The sequence below is a fragment of the Erpetoichthys calabaricus genome, chromosome 17, assembly GCF_900747795.2.
Source record: "Erpetoichthys calabaricus chromosome 17, fErpCal1.3, whole genome shotgun sequence".
Taxonomy (NCBI): domain Eukaryota; kingdom Metazoa; phylum Chordata; class Cladistia; order Polypteriformes; family Polypteridae; genus Erpetoichthys; species Erpetoichthys calabaricus.
In genome coordinates this window covers 18,863,814-18,886,985 of record NC_041410.2, presented here as the reverse complement: position 1 = coordinate 18,886,985, position 23,172 = coordinate 18,863,814, and the positions used below count along the sequence as shown (strand labels likewise).

Sequence of the window (23,172 nt, the reverse complement as noted above, 5' to 3'; positions counted from 1 at the left end):
GACCTATAAGATCTGGTCTTCCCATGCACACATTTGACCCCCAAATGCTGTGCGAGCCACTGTCGTGGTAAGACATAACGGCAAGCAACAATGGTAATGTTACTCCCGGAATCAAACATTGCCACCACTAAGTGCCCATTCAATAACACCACTCCTGTATTAGTAACCGTGAGGGGATTAGACAGTGCACAGTACCTTTCCTCTCAGGTCCAGCTGCAGTCCATGGGCTCCTGGTTGAGTGGGCAAGCTGGCAGCATGTGTCCCGGCTCCCCACACTTGAAACAGCGCGGGAGCGTGAGCTTCTACTCCTTGGGTTTGGCTGGAGCCTCAGCGGCGTGGCGAGTGGGCTCGGAGACAACGGGCCGTCCCTATCGGGACCCCCAATTGGAGCCATCAGACCCCCCCCGACTTGGTTTACCGCCAGTTGTCGCTCTAACACCTCCAGAAGACCATTCATATCCTTAAATGGGTGCCTCCGGACCTGTTGGGCGAGATAGTCTGGCATTGCATAAATCAGCCCCTCGCATGCCACTTGCTCTACCACCTGGTGAGCCTGGTTCTTATCTGGCCGTAGCCAGCGCCCTAGCTTACCCCAGTACTCAAAGGCCTGGGCTCTTGCTGGGAGTGCGGGGTCAAATCGCCACTGCCGCCAGATGCTTGCCTGCTGGCCGGAGGTCACTCCGTAACGCTGAAATATTTCGGCCTTCAGGAGGTCGTATTGGGCAGCTTCCTCCTCGGGGAGGTCGTGATAAGCCCGCTGTGTGGGCCCCTTCAGGTAAGGCGCCAAAATGGACGCCCACTTATCCCGCGGCCACTGGTTTCGGGTAGCCGTTCACTCGAATATTCCAAAAAACGAGTCTGTGTCGTCATCGCCCGTAAGGGCTAACATTGGAGGGGGAGGAGGCCTCGCGGGCTCCGGCCTTACCACTTCTGCTGCTGCCAACCGCCTCCTCGTATCCGCGAGCTCTGTTTTGGTCGCAGCTGCGTCCTTTTTCACTGCTTGCAGCTCCGCGACTAGCGTGTTGAGGACCACGTTCAGGTCCTGTCCTTCAGTCATTTTCCGGACAGTAGTAAACCCTGCCGACTACGCCACTGTGAAATAAATACAGAAAACGGAATAAGGGTTGGGGTTTTTAGGCCCCGTATACTGTAAATCAAAAGGTCAGTTCAGTTTCAGCAACTCAAAATTGACCATCAAAATAGGGAGGACGGACATTTTATAAGGGCGGACAGGAAATAACTTGGAGGGATGCTGGGAGTCTGACGTCATCAGGGTTCGTCAGATGTTACAAAGGAACCCGGAAGTGTGCGTTTCCTTGATATGTCTGGGCGCTTTTTATAGCTCCGCCACCTCGGCCTTTCTGAAGAAGTAAAGAGACAGGGATTAGTACACTGTCGTAGCTCCCTCGCGGGACGTTTTATGTAACATATCGGGTCGATCAGCTGCTCCCTAATCGCTCGTGCGTGACAAGAGATAATTACATTAGTAAATGCTGAGTACTTCTAAGTGGTCCAGATTCTCATTTCTCAACAATTGAAGCCATGATCGTTGTAGACTTGTTCCTTTCTTCACATGCTATGGGAGTTTTTAGAGTGGATCTCATGATGTCTTACCTTCCCACTTCATTGTCTTCACAGGAATTTCAGTTCAGATCTTTGAGAGACACATGAGGATGCTATTGTTTTATGAGCTGGTCTGTACAGAAATAATTTTTATGTGAATTTAAAAAAAAAAAGCAAACCCTTCAAATGTGGTGTTCCAAATTCAATTAGAACACAAAAGGCAATTTTAGCTGACCAGATTATTTTTTTAAGTAGTATATTGACAAGTGAAAATACAGTGTTCGTCTGAACACAGGCTCGTCTTGAGTAAATCCTATAAGTTAAAAGTTCTGTTTAAATTCTTACAATTTTTAATGTTAACTGGTCAGGCAAAGACCCTATCAGGTTACACGACTTTTCAAACAATTTTGACTTGAAGATTTGATCTACAGAATCTTGGAGGCAATCATGCCATGCTCCTGTGACATGCAGCTGTGTAGTCTGACATACCCAGAAATTCAATCTAATTACTCTTTGACTCCCTGTTTAATTTTGTCTTAAGTTGTATTGGTGAGCTCTGTGTATGCCAGAGTTGAGAACCAATGAGCACTTAGTCGGAAGTACAATACAAATAATGCAGCTATGAGGAATAAGGAACATGGGTGTTTTGGACCTCGCAAACAGATGAGAGGCTCATCTGTCTGATGTCTCGTGTTTTACATGCCATGGCAGAAGGGATATCACAAAAACTGATACTTTGGTACTAATGTTCAGAAAATGTAACAGTATCAGCTTTCTTTCCATTATCGGTACAACTGAGAAAGTTAGTACTGCACTCATGCATGACTGCAGTTGGACAAATTACTCCCGAAGGCACAATAAAACATGAGGAAAAACTGAATAAAATCTAAATATAAAAAATGTCTCCCTGTGGTAATTATGCAGCAATGCATCAACACAGGCCGAAAAGAAGAACGTCCGAGGTCATGTATGGAAATGCTTTTGTGTTCGTGCATGAAAATTTTGGCATGTGAGTGCAGGAATTGTACGTAATTTAGAAAATAAAAAAACACACTCGCAGGGTTGTCACTTTTATCTCGTTATGGAATACAGATTTGTGCATGCTTTGAGTGTGAAATAATGTCACCGATCAAATGTATTGTCATGCATTTGTAACGAGGTTAAAAAAAAAAGATAAATAACAAGAATGTTCTATACGGGCTGGATAAATGGAGGCTTCACATTCATTCTGATTGTAATGAGCACTTATACAGATGTCTGTCAGTTCAAGCATCTGTCCATTTTCTAATTTGTGTAGACAGTGCAGGGTTGCACAAGTTACACACATCCAGAGTTATACATATAGGATTGTGATGTGGGAGGACTGTCAGTGCTAACAATTGTAGGAAGAAACGTCAACATAGTATTCAAATGAAGTGGATATTTGGCATGTCTGCAACAGAGATAATAAGATCTGCTCCATATGTTAATATCCATATTACTAACCGAGAATGGTAAACCGGATGGAATGGACGCAGGTACACGGCGATGGGACCATGAGACATACTGCGCAGGCGCGTACAGCGTGCGTCTCATAAACCGCATGCGAAGTCGTATCCACCGCGAACAAAGGAGTCACGGCCCAAAAACGAAAGAGCTCAACTGACGTGAATGAGAAATGAAGCAACAACGTGCCCATAGCTAACGACTAACGACACATCCACACAAAAAAGAGGATTCTGCGCTGCAGCCCAGATTCAAACGGAAGAGGCTTAGGAGGCCCCACAGGTCCACAAAGATAGGGCGCAGGCGTCACCGCCATATTGTGAGTGGCACTACTGCGGAGTGAAGGTGCAGGCGTCACCGCCATATTGTGAGTGGCACTACTGCGGAGTGAAGTTAGGAATAATGTGCTGCTTGGGATTGTACAAACCGCTGAACGCTTTACACCAAATTCAAACACAATACAGCTCAACGATACAAACACGAGCCCACCTGGATAAGATCAATGGACGCAGGCGCCCACAATGCGCGTCTGAAACAGCGGAAGCAAAGCAGGCACGGGTTCAAAACGAACGAGCTCGACTGATATGTAAATCACATTACAGCAACCTGCAAAGCGCATCTGAAACTGCGGAAGCAAAGCAGGCATGGGGGGGTTGGCGAGCAAAGCGAGCAGGGGGCAAAGCCCCCTAGTTAAAATAGAATATATTTAGTGTTTCAAAAGACAAGGTGTAACTCCTGATTAGTATGATGATGTAGCGGATGCCACATGTGCTTTATTCCAGGGGCAGTTTGCTGCCTCTTTGGGTGCATTTCAGGAAAGAAGAATACTGTAAATACACCTTTAAGGGGGAGGTCATAACTCGGTCAGGGCGGTTAAAAACCGGAAAAGAAGGGGAGAAAGAGAGACATCTTGTGGTGGAGCAAAGAGAAGAGACGAGGTAGCGCCAAGAAAAAATATCTGCTGGAACAAGTTCTTTTTTTTGAAGACTCAGCGACACAAGGGAGACGCGTCTCTGAAGACGGACCTTTTTTTTTTCTTCCTTTGATTTCGCTGGAATACTTGGACTGGTAGGATTGAACTTTTTTGTTATCGGCTCGATGGCCGGCGTATTCCCGTATGGTTTCTCTTTGCCCTGCAGAATAAGGACAGTAATTCCGCTTGGTCAAACTGGTTTCTATGATTTATGAACATTGCGCGTTTAAACCAGAAAGGAGGGGGGGTTTGATTGTTATGTATTTTTTTGTTTTTTTCATGTAAGATAATATATGTGTTATTCTTTTGCTTCTTCTTTGTGTTGTAATATGACTTGTTGTTAATGCTAAGCTGGGACTGGTGGTGGGGAAATCAATAAAAGGACGAGCGTTGGTCATGTTGCCCGATAGATTTTATATATTGAACTGCTTTACATTAGCAGTTTTCTAATCGTGCTTATCCCGGGGTTTAGTTGTTTCTCGCAGGGCAGCGGTACAATGTGTACTGTGTTAGCAGAACAAAATAAAGTGGCATACTTTATTGCTAAATATGATTCTGCCAACACTAAATTTGTGTCATTTATTTGGTTTTTAAGGGCAATGTTCCATTTATTAGTATAATCTACTAGGGGGCTCCGCCCCCTGCTCGCTTCGCTCGCCAACCCCTGGTGTTGGGAAATTACAAAGAGCGTGATGTTTGAATGAGATATAGCATAGTGTGAAGGTGTAGATGACGCAGATAGGAAGCAAACAATAAAGTGTTTGGCACAGTGTAAAGGTTTATTGGAAAATTTCTTTGTAAACAACATTAGTAGTAAAGATGGTGTCTTGTCCTTGACGTGAACGTCGAACTTGTGAGAAGGCCACATAAAGTTGTCCATGTCCAAAAACGGGCTCAGATAGGTAGATGCCAACCTTGTCCATGGTTTGTCCCTGTGATTTGTTGATGGTCATGGCAAAGGCAGGTTTAATGGGGAATTGTTTCTGTTTAAGTGTAAAAGGTAATTCCAGGTCAGAACTTGTAAGGTCAATTCTAGGAATTAGAACAGTATTGTTAGCATGTGATGCTGTAAGAACTGTTGCTTGAATAACATTGTGTGTCATGGTGTAGACGACTAAACGTGTACCATTGCATAAACCCTGTTTAGTGTTAAGGTTTCTTAATAGCATGATTATTGTTCCGTTTTTAAGGCTAAGACTGTGTTGTGGTAATCCGGCTGGGTTAATAGTGTTCAAATATTCTAAGGGGAAATTAAGATGGTCATTGTCGTCATCAGAGTCAACTTTGTCAGAGCTTAGAAAGTGCCGTGTCTCTCCAGGAAGTAATGAAATGACCTGGTTATTAATGTGATGAACATTAATATTTTTTGGACATAATATAGTGTGTTGTGTTAAAAGGGGTATTTGGTCTAATGAGATTGCTGTTCCAAATATCTCTAACTAAGTCGTCGCAGATAAAGGATTGAAGAATTGTAATAATATCTGGGTGAAGTCCATCTGTATTGGTGAGTGTACCATTTCCCAGTTGTAATAACCAATTGTTATATTCTGGATCTGGACATCGCATGTTGTGTACTAACTGTATCGTTTGAAAGCAATGCCAATTGTCTGCGTATTTTAAGGTGGACTGAACAATAGCTGAGCGCATGGCATGTGGAACAATAGCCAAGCATTGTCTAAAATCACCTCCTAATAAAAGTACTTTTCCTCCAAAGGGAATATTATTATTCATCAACGTTTGTAGAAGTTTATCAATGGTGTTGAGTAAGTGACTGGATGCCATTGTACATTCATCAATAATTAACAGTTTTGCAAGACGGATGTCACGGCATTGCTACTGTTTATGTTCATAGTGGATACCGATGTCTCTGTGATTGGGACCGGTATTTTGAATAAGGAGTGATATGTATGACCATTTTGTTGTAGGCGCCGACGTGTATTTTGTTTTTTCATGCGGGTTCGTGTGTTTGGTCCCGTTATCCGAGCCGTATCGTTTTGTACCCGTGATCGTGAATTCATGACTTGTTTGTTCTTCAGCGTGAGAAATATGGATAAGTAATAAGGAGGATCGCACTCACTGTTAATATGGAGCCTTTTCTGCGGTTGAACGGTTAATAGTGCTTCATTGTAATGAGATCCACCTATGCTGCATAGTGTGAAGGTGTTGAGATGACGTATGATTAATACGGACTGCACGTCCCGTTTCGTGTGCAATGGGATTCGTGCGGCGCTGTGTGCGTCGCCGGCGTCTGGGGGGTGGGGGGTGGGGGGGGGGGGTTTGTGGGGCGCGAGCGGCTTCTTTTTTTTTTGTGTGCTAGGGGCTTGTGGAATCCTCCTCTTTGTGTGTGTGTGTCCCGTTTCGTGTGCAATGGGTTTCGTGCGTCGCCGGCATCTGACTCCTTTTTTCTGTGGTCGCGGCGCCTCATTTCTTTGGGCACCTGCGCAGTACGTCTTTTGCGTTCACGGCCCATGGCCGGATGTCCCTGCGTCCATTCGGTTTACCATTCTCGATTAGTAATGTGGATAAGTGAAAGCACACATCCTATATTTGAATTGTGCATTTAATAATTTAATGCTGTCTCACAGTTAACAAATTTTATTGAGTGCAGGTAACCACAGCCAAGAAATTTTCAAATTCTGGATTTGTACCCAGGCATTAGAAATAACAGTCTGATCATTCACACAAGAAACCTTGGGATGGGCAAAACAAAGGCTGTATAACAAGACTTCTGAAATAAAGGAATAATGTAAAACTGACAACTTTGATTTCACACAAGAAGCTTTAAAGTTGGGACACGTCTTTTTTAAAAATACATGTTTTAAATTTGTTTTAAAAATTGTTACTCGAGTGATTAGTCAAATTAATTCAAATTACAAATGTCAGAAACTCGTGGTGTTTTAACTTTCCAAATCTCTGCCTTTTTATTTTTTTTTATTTTGAACAATATTGTGTCCTGTCCTGTAATACAGTATTTTTTATATGTATTATTTGTGCAGTTCAATAAAAAAAAATTGAGTGGGATTCCTGTTTTTGCTGTGGTATTGAAAGGTATTGATATTGAATACAAAGACTCTGGTATCGTGCCAACACCTACATGGCAGAAAAAAAAAAAAGAAAAAACGGAAGAGATTGTGGATAAACTCCTCAGAAGAGAGGGGTAAGCTCACGATACTTAGAATATGTGAAACTATACATGACTCGGTGACAACTTTCCAGCAATTTGTAGGTGATGCAATCAGCAACTGAGATGTCAAGTTTGACATCAATTAGAGTCCTATAATAAGCCACAGACTTTAAAAAGCAAAAGTTACTTTAAATTATGAGTAATGGCTGCAATTTTTTATTCAACAGTTGTACTTTGTGTACTTTTCTGTTAGTTGTAAAGTGTAATGTTATTTTTTTTCTCTTTAATTTTTAATTATCCAGACTTTCCAAATAAGGACACTTCATGATTTATCTGATCAGGGCAAAATATTATTGCACGCAGTATTGCTTCTGTTGCTTGTGATGTGGTGATTAAGATTTTTTTTCTTTAGTTTATTTTCCATTTATCTTATTTGTTTCTGCTTGACAGTAAATGCTGTGCTACGTTTTTGGAAAGACATGTTTGTTGCTCCAATTAGAACACATTAGTATGAATTGCAGATTAAAACTGCTCTTCTATTGTGCAATAATTGTTAAAAATATTTTAATTCATTTTTGCATTTCCTTTTTACTTTTCCTTTTAATACTCTGGAAATATCTACCAAGAGCATATTCTAGCATGCTGTGCAGGATTTGTTTTCAGAACTTTGTTGCTCTGCTCTATAATGTGAAGTAACAAACTTGTTCCTTCACTGCTAAGATCCTGGTGAAGGTGTTTATTTTTTAATTTAATAAAATGACTCTACTTGACATCTTTTCAATCATTAGAATTAAATATAACAGCTGGTATATTGCATAATACAGTATAAAACATACTGCATCTTGCATGTTTTTATGTTGAAATAGAAATATTGCTGTTGCACACGCTCTTTAAATGTATTTTTCATTAAAACAGCTTTAGAAATTGAACTCCTTAACTTCACAGTGCATATTTGGGGGGTTACTTTAAGTCCAGTAATCTGTTTCTTTCTAAAGCAAGGATTTGACTTAGTTTAAATGCTAAATAATGCATTCTGGAATTACAACCTAGTCATATTAGCCTGTGTGGGCTACATTATTACTGTGATAGTTATTTCAGTATTGCTGCAATTTTGACTTTGCCTTTTGGAAAAAATTCAGAGTTTGATTGTAAAAATTCAAATGTATAGCTTTCAGTTGTTTTGATTGCAATGTTCAAATTACAGAAAAAATGTGTTTGAATGTATTCTTTGAAAGTTTAAATTTCCATAGCTCCTCACTTAGTCAATGCAAAATTTCACTGAAATTGTTTGTGAGAGATTTTATAATGCCTCCATAATTGATAAGAATATGGCGCAAATTACATACAAATTATACACAAGGGACTGCTGGTACAGTGTTGAAAATAATACAGCTTTGTGTGTTCTTTTCTGTTTTACATCTTTTAACCTTTCAAGCTGTACTGTGATGATAATCAGGTGTGTTTGAGTTTCACGGCTACCAGTCAAAGGTTGTTGAAAACTTGATGGTTTTGGTTTAGCATGTTTTTGATTACTTCAGTGCTCAGTTTTACACAAAGAAGTACAGTAAAACAACAATCACCAATATTCAAAAGTCCTCAATATGAGAACAACAAAGTTCATGACCTTGTAACCTGTGGTATTTGTGAAAGGTGGGAAAAAAGTAGTGTGGTTTTCCTATTTTTACAGATAGATTTGTGGTTGTATTCTAGTTATTAATCAGATTTTAAGAGAGCAATGGATGCTGCAGATAAACAGGATTTCGAGGCAAAGATGAGGCTTGAAGTATATCAGGTTTTGAGATCTTGGGGTTGTATCTCTGTTGTCTCTAGGTTGATGTTCTTAAGAGATGGCGGTTGAAATTAATATAGTTCACTATTGCAATACCATACACACTAACAAATATTAAGTTTTATTTGTAACTCTTTATTAATTTTGGTACTTCAGAAACTATTGATATTATTATGCAAGTCCCTGAGAGGACATACTTAATTCTTTTTATGCTCAGATGAAAACCAAAATAGCCTCTGAAGAATTTTCTTAATTTGTACAAGAAAAGCAATGGTAACAGCAAATGTTAGTATTCATAACTTGACTTTGATATTTCCTAATCTTTCCTAATCTTTCTGTATTTTTTTCCCCCTTTTCTCTGTTGCAATTGCTTGTATTATACTACTTATTCTCTGGGTCCCATGCTTTTTTAAATTATAGCAACATTTACTCCATATTCTTTGTGGGTAATTATTTTTTTTCTGATCTTACATTATCATTTCTTTTTATATATTATATATTTTGCTGTATATTTTAAACTCTCTCTGTCCTTTGCCATCATACAAAAATAAGTTGCTACAATTGCTTTTCTTGGATCTGGTCAATTTTTATGAGACCAATATCAGTATTAATGGTTTAATGGAAAAAAAATATGTATTTTTGTTTTTCTCGTAGCATATAATGGCTGAACTTTTTATGGAATGTGAAGAGGAAGAGCTGGAACCATGGCAGAGAAGACTACCAGAAGTGGTAGATGATGATGATGATGACGACGACGAACCCATTTTTGTTGGAGAGATTACCAGTTCAAAGACTACAAATTGCATGCCTCAAAGTAAGAAATGTTTTCCATTTGGAAGAATTTTTATTTCACATCACAAACAAGATGATAAAATACCTACTAAGAAAGAACACTTGCATAAAGCAAAATCAATTGGATTAGTTACCTAGTTCACTATATTTGTTGTAATTTACTACAAATAATGTAAATGAACTTTTTCTGAAGTTAATGTTCATTCTTATAACCTTAAACAACACAGTACAAATTATGATGCTTGTTTAATATAGGGATTTGCAGACCCTCCATCATCTAACTTGCACGTATGATGGTGTGGAGGCAAGTTAAATGTATGGGCTTTAGATGGTGGGTGTGGGGTAAGTTGCTGAAGATGGAATAGGTGTACAGTACACCTCCAAAATTTGTGGTGGTTACGTTCCTAGAGCACCCACGAATTGTGAAAAAAACGCAAATTTTGGATGTGGTTAAAAAATGCCTATTTTTATAGTTTAAACACAGGAGATTGTAGAGACAGGACCTTTATTCAAACACTTCAAACAAACATGTCTCTTTCAGAAGTAATACGAGCTCAGTATGCAGTTTGTCTATTCTTTAATTGAGAACTAACATCATAGGGGAGCACAACGGGAACAGGACCCCCAACAGGAGCAGAGGCTGTCTGGGAGAGAAGAGAGAAACAAAGCAATCAGCCAAAAAAGACAGGCGCTGTTCAGGCTTTTAAGTATGCGTCGTGTGAGAAGCATATCACGCGACAGAGCAGGGTTTTTTGAGGAGCGTCCGTGTCTTCTAGGGGTGCGTTCAGCTCCCCTGCTCACAAGGGGCTGGCAGTGGTCATGAGCTGGCTGCTCAACAAATGTACGGCACTGACTGATCAGCTCCTGCATGCTCACAAATGGCACTGGGAAACGACTATAGCTGGTTGTGGCGGTTTAAGGGTTAAGAGAAACAGAACAGAAAACACAAGAACACTCGGCTGGAGATGCATCACAGTCCATCAGCAGCAAGGAGAAATAAATAACGCTGTAGTGGTCCGGTGCCACTAAGATTCACACCATTGAGAAGACGGTGATTTATTTATTTTTATGGTAGAGATTCCAGGGATGCACCCAGCCTTGGCCCGACCCACACACACTCGCAAACAGAGACAAAAACAAAGCAAACTGGTAATCAAACAGCAAATAAAGAATGTAATGAAAACAACGATACCACCCCTATTCCCCTATTGGCGATTACACATTAAATACAACAAAGCACAAACAAAACGCACACAGTAAATCATGAAAAACGGCAACGGATGAAATGTAATGATGAAAATAGATAGTCCAGAGATCCGCACGTTCCTGAAATGGTGAAGACGGGTGGATGAGTTCAGGAGCGCTCCTTTCTTTGCAGGATAGCCATGAATCCACTTACAGTCCTCATGTACACAGGCAGATGGCAGACAATCCAGATGCCAACCACAAAACGAGCCAGAACAAAACGAATAAGTACAGGTAACCCAACAGAAGGCAGACAGACAGGAACTTGAAACACAAATTACAAAAACTTTTTTTTTTTTTTTGCTTTTGGTCACCGGCCCCCTTTTTAAAAGCCGCGCAGACATCCTGCAGACATCCTGCAGACAGCCCCAGCACCCTCAGCAGAAGACCAATCAGAACCACTGCAGGGACTGCTGGGAGTTGCAGTTTCAAATTCTATTGGCTACTTTCACCATCCCAAGCCGCTTTTTCCTCTACAGTTGCTTCCTGTTCTCTCTACAGTACAGTATTGCCATGAAAAGAGTCATAAAAATTGCGAAGGATATTTGTGGTTTGTGCTAACAATTATTAGATAGGTTCTAAGGAAAAATCCACAAACAACTGAAGTTCAGACGAACTCTGAACCGTGACTTCGCGGGGGTCTACTGTATTTGCTTATAATTGTGCAGTGTTTTAAATTTTGCATTATTTATTTGCTAATACAATAGTTTTTCTGTTACATTTTCTTTTACTATCCATAAATAACCATAGATTAATTCCTAGAATGGTTGTTACTTCTGTTCACATGCTGTTTGACTGTAGAATAATTTGGTTTACTCTGTGGTCTTTGTCTTGTGCTTTCTTTAACTAGATGTGTTCTCAAGAGTGGTTTTGGTGTTGGGTTTGGTGAATTGTATATTTTTGCACTTTATGTAAGTGTACCTTTATGTATGTAATACCTTATAAAGTTAAAGAAAGAAAACTGTTTCTCAAAAGTGGAAAATGTGCACAATAGAATGTGCTTGTGTGTGTGTGTGTTTTGTGTATATAAGTTTGTGATAGCTGTATAATTCTATCAATTACTGGCAGTTTGAATTGGATGGAGTTTCAAGGATAAGAGTAGTAACAAAGATGTAAATCTTAGTGTGGGCCATTTTCTCTCCCCAATTATTTTTGTTTTAATCTGGGGTCTCAGATATTACTGCTGCTGTTAAGAAATTTCCTCAAATGTAATTGCTGTACTAACACTGGATTCTATTTTTTTTTTTCTCCCCATTTTTCAGAGTTTACTGAAAAACTTGAAAAGCAAAAGCTTTAGGTTTTGGTGTAATGCCCAAACTCAAGTAAACATTTACAAAAAGACAGTTGGCCTTTTACCATTGTGTAAGGATGTCAGCTCCAGAAAGGAAAAAAAGTGTTAAAAATTAAGCATGAAATGAATCATTGCATTGCTAGATATTCTGAAACATATAGCATGGAAATTGGGAAATAATTGCTTTTTTTGATTGCTGAAGCTAGTTTTGCTGTTAGTGTAGCACAAACTAAACAGCTATTTGACAATATCCATCTCTTTTATTCCTTTTATCCTTGTTAAGCCACACCAATAAAACAAGGTTTAGTAAAATACCCTTTTCTCCTTTTTTCCCCCTCCTTATTTTTGGAAGGCTTTCCTAGTAGTTGTTCATAGACCTCCATATCCCATGTCATCTTCACATGGAGCACTGCCTGATTATAGCACTCATTTGAGCTTTCCCTGGGTGGTTTGTCAGAGGTGGTGGAACAATTTTTCTTGTATGGCTGTTTCAGACAAAAAGAGTGTCACTCTATCATGCTGATTTAGTTGAGCAATCAATTAGTGTAATCCTCATATTACAGTGTATGATCCATCTCCCATCCATTTTCTAACCTCCAGTTTAGGACTGTTGGGTGCTGGTCTTATCTCAGCTGTACTTGTTGCGACGCAAGAACATATCCTAGATAGCGTGCCAGTCATGCACATACTCAGAGTCATAGACACTGGGCCAATTAAGAGTCACCTGTTAATGTAACCTGCATATCTTCAGTTTATTAAGTGTCTTTCACACAGCTGTCAGTTTCAGGCCAATGTTTTTATATATTTACATATTTATGATCTGTATATCTCAGTGTTCACGATATACTGTACATGCATTTCATATCTACTATCTTTCTGCCTTCATAGCAAAGTAATTCACTATAATTCTATTAGTCATAGTTGACCAAAAATAAAATACTGATAAGCAGTTTAAAGAACATAGTGTCATAAAAACAAGTGAAGTAGATTACATTTTGTTATATGCAGATTATGGTAGGAAAAGAGTAATATAGTTACCTAATTTCTGATGTTTTAACCCTTCTAGTCATTGGGGGCAGTAGACTAAAGAGAGGCTTTATTTATTCTTCAAATTAAATCAGATTAGTTTAATCTATATGTCACATTATTGCAAATAAACCAATGCAGCTAGAACATTGATCTTGGTCTTAATCGAAAGCTATTACCTGATATGTAGCGGAAATTGAAAAAAAAAAAATGTTATGTAACAGGAACCTGGTGACGACTTGTCAACATAACGCCCTCTCTAACTTGAAAACCTCCTTGGGGCCAATTTATACTTCACGCTCAGAATGCATACACGCATGCATCATGGCTGCCACGCATTCACAGCATTCATTTGATGTGTCCTTTGAGCATGTCCACAGAAATTCACGCAACACGTACCTGAGTTGCAATACCAGCTAAAAATTGAGGGACACGGTGTGTTCAAGTTAGTACGTGATATCGGAGTTTCTTGTTTACTGTCAACGTGTGACAGCAAGCTACTTTGCAGATCCTACAGGATCAATGTGTGTGCTGTTTGATGAATAGTTTGATGTGGTTAAGCAAAATGCTGACATACAAATGTATTCGTGGTGCTTTTATTTTCAAGCGTTGCATACTCCCCATCGTAATGACGTGATACATTTTAAAGTTCTCGCATACCATCTTGTATGCAGATAATACTCAGCTATACCTTTATTTTAGACCATATTACATTTCACCTATAGTCAGGTGAGGTTGGGGAGCATGCACTGGTACAGCGTGTTGCCACACCCACCACACAACGAAACAACTCGGGGTCCTGGTTGGCCACCCCTCAGGCAGACACGCAGTCCAGTCCCACCCTCCGGAAATGACCCTCTATCTGCTGCAGTCAGGTGTTACGTGAGCGTCCCCTTGGCCTGGTCCAGCCACTCGGGTCCTCAACAACAAGGATCCTGCGAGCTGGATCACCCTCGGGGAACTGATCTTGACTTTGACTTAAATAATGAATACTGTTATTAAATCATACTGTTAATAATTACATGTTTGGGTGGCAGGGTTGCTTTGCATGGAGTCATGTCCCTGGTGTTCCCTGCTTGGAGTCTGCATGTTTTCCTGGTGGGAAACAGCGTGCTCTGGTTTCCTTTTAAAGACATGCAGATTTGGGGATTTGGTGGTGCTAAAATGACGCTAGTGTATGTGTGTGCTTGTATTCACCTTGCGATGAGCCGATGCCCTGTCCAGGGATTGTTTCTTCCTTGCGCCCAATTCTTGCTGGAATGGGCGTGTCCCTGGATTGATGGATGTAATCATTAAACATCCATTCTTTTCAGAGATACCTGTGGCAAGGTGTCCTCTGAATTTAATGGATTTTTTAGGCAATTCACAACACAGTGAAGCCGAATGTTGTTTTCTCACCACGATGACATCTTGCACTGCCACCTGGTAGAATCTTCAAGATTTACGAAAAGTATGTGTGCAAGTAAAAACATTACACCACTTGCGTAGCAGTTGCATCTGCAGGTACACGCGTTGCGTTGTGTGAAATATAAACCCGGCCTTACTCATCATTATAGGACGAAGAAGAAGAAGAGGAATGACATCTCCCGAACATCAATTTAAACACAGAAGTTGCTTAAGTAATGAAGAATGAAAAAGAATAAGAAGAAAAGATGCTAAAGCACATAGATGAGCAAGAAGTAAATATAAAATGTTGAGGTCTGTCTGTCTGTGACACATATGTAAAATACAAAAGCTCTGTGTATCTGTCACGTGATTACACGCAAACTAGTGGGTAAGACCTTTGATATTAATACAAACGTTCTGGCCTTATTATGTTAAGAAAACTTTATAAACATTTTTAGGTAGTGGCATTCTGGTGGCCACTTTACTAGTAGCCAGAAAAATGTAGTGTATTTACTGAAAGTGATAGAAAAATCACGTGATAACCACTATAATGGCAGAAAGAAAAAGAAGAGTAATGTCATCTGCTGAGTGTCAAGCAAATCTCGAAATATTATTAAGTGACAAAGAGATTGAAGACCATAGACAAGCAAAAAAGTAATCCTAAATATAGCCAGGTATGTTTTGGAAATTTAAAAAAAAATTTAGGTGGCAATTTTACTGGTGGCCAGAAAGGTTTATTGCAATTGCACAGTCCATGCAGGCCTACTATAGATAATCCCCCAGTAGAACGGTACATATGTATTCAGAATTTATAATCAAGTATAAATATTGTGTTTTCTGATCATCAAACATCATTAAATGTAAATAAATGATAGCAAGGTTTGTGTGTTTACAGAAAAGTGATTTAAAATCCAAGTGGCAATCACCATAATGTGAGAAACAAACAGAACAGTGACATCTGCTGACAGCAGGCAAATCGCAGAATATGGTTAAGTGACAAAGAATGAGAAAGAATAAGAAGAGAAGACAATGAAGCACATAGACAAACAAGAAGTGATCCTGAATATAGAGCAGATGAGCAGCAGGCAAATGCTATGGCTCATAGGCATGCAAGACAAAGCCCAAGCTACAGAATGCAAGAACAAGAAAGAGGCTGAAATACTCAGCAACAGTTGACATATGAATAAGCATTGCACTACTTAGCAAAGTTACATCAATAATGTGATCAATGTCAAGCTGTATTTTTTAATAATGAAAACAAAAGAATGTGTTGCCAAAATAGAAAAGTCCAGCTTGCTGTATATGAGCCACCAGAAGTAGTAAAATACATTTTAATTTCTAGAGGCACTGAAAAAAGTAACTATTTAGAAAACATAAGAAATATCAACAGCTCTTTAACTTGGTATTCATTTGCATTTTATATTAGGACCATAGGTCTGTGTTTTTCACTGATACATTTGTTTTTATATTACTATTCAAATTGAGTTTAAAGTATGTGTTTTATTTTTGTATTACCCTTAACACTGCTATCCACTACTCATGTATCACAAAAGTGTAAAGATTTTTTTTAACCATTACAGATAACATAAATAGATCGAATTATGTTTCTAACCAACGAGTTCACAATGGAACGCTTAATAGATCTTCAGCTGTTACCCCTTGTAATACAGGTGTGTATTTTATGTTTTATTCCTCAAAGACGTCTTGAATATCATATAAGTAATGTAACAATTTTTATGGATTCTTTTGTTCATATCTAGGTTCAAATGTTAATTATAAACCTGCTGTCCAGCATAGTTCTTCTGCTACAACCAACTCGGTGTCTCCTGCCTTAGCAGTTTATCAGCCTACAGTAAGGCCAGTATTGATGAAGGCTGCACCAAGATCAACACCAGCTTCCCTACCAAATCAATCAGTCTCCCGAGGCCATATCAGCCCCACAGGCTCCCAGACAACAATCCGATCTGCTACATCGCAGAATGTGACAAGATCTCTGTTTGTTCCCGTTACAACACAGTCACTGCCTAGACCTGCGACACAGCCTGCAGCAACACAGCAGATGTCTCGATCTGTGGCAGCACAGCCAATAATAATAAACAATCAGGTAATATATGCTCGTGGATTTATTTTATTCTGTTCTTGATAATGAGGCTTTAAGTATGTGTACATAGCAAGTCTCAAATATTCTATCTTTTTCAGTCAAAATACTGCATCTACAATATTTTCCACATATCACGTATGCTTTTAATTGAAAGACTGCAGAATTTAAGACCTAAATCTTACAATTGTCTTGCTTTTTTTCTTTCTTTTAGCAAATCTCAAACCTCTATCACGTAAACTTTAATAGCAGTGAAAAAGCTGAGGTTTATTATCATGTTTTGTCATCTACCCAACTCCTTAATTTTAAATTTCAGGTTTTAAATTGCATTTGTAGCAAATACATTAGAATTTTATTTGTACTTGTTATGTCATAAACACATACATGTAGACATGTAAAAATAAAGGGAAAATACTTTGGTATCTAGTCATACAATGCACAATATAAGTGCTTAAAAAAACTTTGAAATGTGAGTGACTATTTTGTATTAAAAGTCACTGCAGCACAATGTATACTTTTGAATTTAAAGGAGAAGTAATGTTAATATTCATTTCTGAGACTGAAGATAAACAGCTGGAGAGCAAGCAGCATGTAAACTATTGTGTTTGGGCCCTTCAGAGTAATTGTGCCCAGGATGGTGTTCTGCAGGGCCCTATAAGTGTGACCAGATGCTAGCAGTATTGTGGGATATATTCATGACCCCAGACTTAATTCTAGGCATTTGCCCATCAGTGAAACCTTGGTGAATTTTAAAAGTGGCACCATTTTATCAGTGACCTGGGGGAAGATTCACTGGTAAGGAAGAAGAGAGAAGTCAGAAGTTCTGAGTTAGACACTGATAACCCAGTGTACCATATCACTCAGCACTGTTGTACTGGCCAGCTGTTAGCTTTCCATTTTTTTTCCCTTCAGAGGTCATATTAGCTTTTTTTTTTCCAATGTTCCCTTTGCCAAAAATGGATCTGAATGTTTGCTGAATGATCTTGGATAGTCACTTATTCATAATATACCTGTGAAACAGTCATTTAGTGAATACCCCTTGCTAAGTCTTGTTCCTGATACACCCATGCAAGTGTATATTGCACTCTTCTCATTTCTGCATTTAAAGCTACTTTAATTTTTAGCTGTGATTATTAAAATCATGCACAGATAAATATAGAGAAGGTTCGTGCCTACATGATTTACAGTGCATCCAGAAAGTATTCACAGCGCATCACTTTTTCCACATTTTGTTATGTTACAGCCTTATTCCAAAATGGATTAAATTCATTTTTTCTTCAGAATTCTACACACAACACCCCATAATGACAACGTGAAAAAAGTTTACTTGAGGTTTTTGCAAATTTATTAAAAGTAAAAAAAATTGAGAAAGCACATGTACATAAGTATTCACAGCCTTTTCCGTGAAGCTCGAAATTGAGCTCAGGTGCATCCTGTTTCCCCTGATCATTCTTGAGATGTTTCTGCAGCTTAATTGGAGTCCACCTGTGGTAAATTCAGTTGACTGGACATGATTTGGAAAGGCACACACCTGTCTATATAAGGTCCCACAGTTGACAGTTCATGTCAGAGCACAAATCAAGCATGAAGTCAAAGGAATTGTCTGTAGACCTCCGAGACAGGATTGTCTCGAGGCACAAATCTGGGGAAGGTTACAGAAAAATTTCTGCTGCTTTGAAGGTCCCAATGAGCACAGTGGCCTCCATCATCCGTAAGTGGAAGAAGTTCGAAACCACCAGGACTCTTCCTAGAGCTGGCCGGCCATCTAAACTGAGTGATCGGGGGAGAAGGGCCTTAGTCAGGGAGGTGACCAAGAACTTGATGGTCACTCTGTCAGAGCTCCAGAGGTCCTCTGTGGAGAGAGGAGAACCTTCCAGAAGGACAACCATCTCTGCAGCAATCCACCAATCAGGCCTGTATGGTAGAGTGGCCAGACGGAAGCCATTCCTTAGTAAAAGGCACATGGCAGCCCGCGTGAAGTTTGCCAAAAGGCACCTGAAGGACTCTCAGACTATGAGAAAGAAAATTCTTTGGTCTGATGAGACAAAGATTGAACTCTTTGGTGTGAATGCCATTTGTCACGTTTGGAGGAAACCTGGCACCATCCCTACAGTGAAGCATGGTGGTGGCAGCATCATGCTGTGGGGATGTTTTTCAGCGGCAGGAACTGGGAGACTAGTCAGGATAAAGGGAAAGATGACTGCAGCAATGTACAGAGACATCCTGGATGAAAACCTGCTCCAGAGCGCTCTTGACCTCAGACTGGGGGCGACGGTTCATCTTTCAGCAGGACAACGACCCTAAGCACACAACCAAGATATCAAAGGAGTGGCTTCAGGACAACTCTGTGAATGTCCTTGAGTGGCCCAGCCAGAGCCCAGACTTGAATCCGATTGAACATCTCTGGAGAAATCTTAAAATGGCTGTGCACCGACGCTTCCCATCCAACCTGATGGAGCTTGAGAGGTGCTGCAAAGAGGAATGGGCGAAACTGGCCAAGGATAGGTGTGCCAAGCTTGTGGCATCATATTCAACAAGACTTGAGGCTGTAATTGCTGCCAAAGGTGCATTGACAAAGTATTGAGCAAAGGCTGTGAATACTTATGTACATGTGATTTTCTCAGTTTTTTTTATTTTTAATAAATTTTGCAAAAACCTCAACTAAACTTTTTTCACGTTGTCATTATGAGGTGTTGTGTGCAGAATTCTGAGGAAAAAAATGAATTTAATCCATTTTGGAATAAGGCTGTAACATAACAAAATGTGGAAAAAGTGATGCGCTGTGAATACTTTCCGGATGCACTGTTAATAGCATTGATAGGAATTATGAGGGTACTACTCATTGAGTAGTTTATTCAGTGATAAGAGCAGCCATACCTAAAAATAGCTACTTAGATTGTCTTTGTTTTCGATATGAACATTTTTTTGTTTTGACTTTTTCATTTTAGAGTTACATTGTGAGTTCAGCTCCAATAGCTGGTAGTTCAAACGTATTATTGGGTATCAAACCATCTACGCCTGTAGGACAATATTCTGTGACTTCGGTTTCAACAGGTAAGAATGTATTAAAATTGGTAGCCTAATGCTTCATTATATCACCCTCTGTCTGCCACTGAAACATTTCATTTATAACTGGGAAACATCTTTCTTCAGTTCATTTCATTAAGTACTCAAATTTATTTTAAAGAAATAGATGCAGTTATTCAACAAGGCTTTTTCTCAAAATATATGAAATTTTCCTTTTCTGAAGTGCTGCAGGCAACTTATTTTCTTGAAGGGAAAACTTCCAGTAGATACTGTATATAGAGGTTGGCATGTCTGAAAGAATAATTGAACAATATAATTTACCTTTGATAATTTAATACTAGATACCAAGGATTAAAGGCCAGAGTCCGGAGGGGTGAAATGTCAAAGATGCGGTACACTGAGTATTCAATTAGAGGCCCTCACAATATGAGTAATGCGAGTCAGAAAGTATTAGTCGACTGCAAACCTCACAGTGATTAGAGAACCTCTTGGTTAAGACAAAGTTGTGTTAGCAGCTAGGAAATGACTGTGTTTCAGAAATTTGTGGAGTACCACGACGTTATTTACTTTGTGGGCATAGAATAATGGGAAGGCCTTTGTGAATGAGCAGAAAGTAAGATGTATTGCTTTATCACTCAGCAATGAACACTGAAAATCATTACATATATACAGTATAATGGATTCAGAAAGTTTTCAGACCCCTTTGTATTTTTCACAAATTGGCTATGTTGTAGCCATGTGCTAATGTCATTTACATTTTTTTTCAACAACACTTTGTACCCCAGAAAGAGAAACTGAAAACAGGAATTTGGAATTTTTTTCAGATTTATTTAAAAAAATAATAATAATAAATATATGAACGATGTGATCCTCAAGCTGACCATCATCAGGGCAAAATTACATTTAAATTGCTCAGATACGATAGTTTATTATGTACTTAATTAAGCATTTATTTGTAACAGTCTAGACTGCTAGCCAGTATTGTGGATGCTAAATTAGTATACTTAACTATATGAGAAATGGGTCTAAAACTTTTATAGTGGAAAACAACGTCTAGCGTTCTTGCAGACTGTAGCAACTTTTGCTTCATTTTCATGCCTTCCTGCTCTGCTTCTGTTTGCTTGTTGTGGTCACTCCTCTTCCTCTATTAATTTCAGCACCTCTTCAACAACAAGTGTGTCTTTAGTCCAGTCAAATCTCATCTCTTCTCTGAACTCACTTTGATGTCAGTCTGGAGAGCCCACATCCAGTCAAGCCAGGGCTTTCACTCCATGCTGCGTGGGATGAGCACATCAGTGCTGACAGGCTGCCTGCTGTCAATCAAAATCATGACTATGGGAATTGATTGTTATGAATCACTAGATGAAATCCTGGGACTTTGAAATGAATGTACAGCAACACTGGATTTTATGTGAAAAATACTAAATACATTTCACAAATGTATTTTATGAAAGGCAAAGCAGAATTATGCCCACGGGTGATAGTCAAGTGGTCTGCTGTTAGATTTGTCTTTAGCAAAGTGATCCTTGTTCAAAACTGTTTGGATATCACTGAGCTAAGGGAGTGCTTTATTTTCCCTTTGCACTTTTCAGTATTGCTAGAGTGCATAATTGTTGTTGTGTTTTTTTTTTTAGTTATTTCTCATATATAATATGTTGTTTTTAATGGGCAGGTTTACATTTTTCACTTGAGCAGTCGCTGAAGATACCTTACAACATAAGGTTTCAACTTGATTTTTCTTTTAGTAAATCCCTGTTCTGTTTCTCAGGTGTCATTTTCTAATTTGACATTAGAGAAATATAGTCTGTTCTATTATCTTTCATTCATTCATTTTTACCAAACCTGCTTATTCTGTAATAGGATTGTGAGGATTTGGAGCCCATAACAGCAGCATCAGATACAAGTCTAGCATCAGCTTCAGATGGGTTGCGTATGTATCAGAGAGGATACTCGCTTACACTCCCATGCTTGTTCATACATGGCTAATTTAGAATCAATCATGTCTTAAAATTGCTGGAGTAAACAAGAGAAACTGGGGAAGACGCATGCAAAACTCCAGACAGATAGTGGCCAAATTGAAATTTAAAGCTTAGATTCTATGGGCATCAGTTTTTAAACTTGACACTACTGTGATGCCCTCTTTTTAACCTAAATTGCCATTATATTATTTACCTGAAATCCTAGTTGTTCCGATTTTGTTCAGAATAAAGATCACTGAATTAGCAAGTATAGAATGTGTGGTCGAAGATAAAGGATCTTCCATTTTACTCCAGATCACTAGGAGTGTAATGGAACAGAATATAGGAGAACTGCCTGTATATGAAGTATCTTTGTATTCCCTGAATGGTCACTTTACTGTATTATGTCCACCCACAATTCTCACATAATTGTTTGCTGAGTAACATCATAAGCTAAAGCAAGTCTTTTAAAATGGGTTTCCCTGAATGTGTATGTATGTGCAACTGAGAAGACTTAAGTAAGAATGATGACTTAAGGACCTGTCACACTACACAACTTTTCCAGTGATTTTTATTTTTTTCTTTTCTTTCAATCAGAGACTTCATTTTCATAATATTACTGAGTCAGATGCCTTTGCTGCGCACTCTCTGCGACAACCTGTTGTGTAGTCCAACATATGAGTCCTACCAGTCTGCGACTTGCCTCGACAAAATGAAACAGGTTTTAGTTTGTCTTAAGTCAAAGGTGTGAGCCCTGTGTGTGTGAGAGCTGAGAACCAATGAGTGTGCATACAGGAGTACAACATGTATAAATGGAGCTATGAGGAATAAAGAATGTGGATGTTTAGGACCTCACAGACAGAAGAGAGTCTTGTCTGTCATGTTTTACATATCACAACAGAATGGGAAAAGAGAAAATCAAGAGCCAAGATTGAGGCTGAACTTGGAAAGCATTCAGACCGTACCGGCTTTGTCAGGCAACACATTATTGGCTGTTAGAAAAAGGGGCAGACTTGTGATACTTTCGGCATGTGAAACTGTGCTGGCATCTAATCACAGAGCCCTGTAATTTCTAGTTACATAAACTGACCTCCATGGGTGACAAGATCATCAACTTTGACATTCTTTCCAAATGGAAGTTTATGTAATGTGTCTCTGGTTCTAAGTGCCTTTGCATGCTGCCGGATATGTAGACTTGAGTGTTCCTGTAGCAGAAAGCCTACTTGGTTTCCATGCACTAACTATGCAGTGGGTGTATTGGAAATTGGCTATTACCCTAAAAGTCAATCAGATAAGAGAGCCTTGCAGTCAGAAACAGACATTACTGTGTCAGGCTCTGAAGTACAACCACTGAACATTGGAGAACTTAAAAATATGGTCTGGTCTCGGGAATCTTTTTGTGTTTTTATTTATGC

General features: G+C 39.2%; 1 protein-coding gene across 3 annotated transcripts in view; it reads left to right on the top strand.

Moving 5' to 3' along the window:
- Positions 1 to 23,172, top strand: part of znf280d (zinc finger protein 280D) — an 80,659-nt gene that overhangs the window by 21,149 nt on the left and 36,338 nt on the right. For all 3 annotated transcript variants that reach the window (XM_028823828.2, XM_028823830.2, XM_028823829.2), the window contains exons 2-5: positions 9,589 to 9,748; positions 16,255 to 16,344; positions 16,435 to 16,778; positions 19,721 to 19,826. In XM_028823828.2, coding sequence (XP_028679661.1) covers positions 9,595 to 9,748; positions 16,255 to 16,344; positions 16,435 to 16,778; positions 19,721 to 19,826 — 694 coding nt within the window. In that variant the 5' untranslated portion in view covers positions 9,589 to 9,594. The remainder of the gene's footprint in view (positions 1 to 9,588; positions 9,749 to 16,254; positions 16,345 to 16,434; positions 16,779 to 19,720; positions 19,827 to 23,172) is intronic.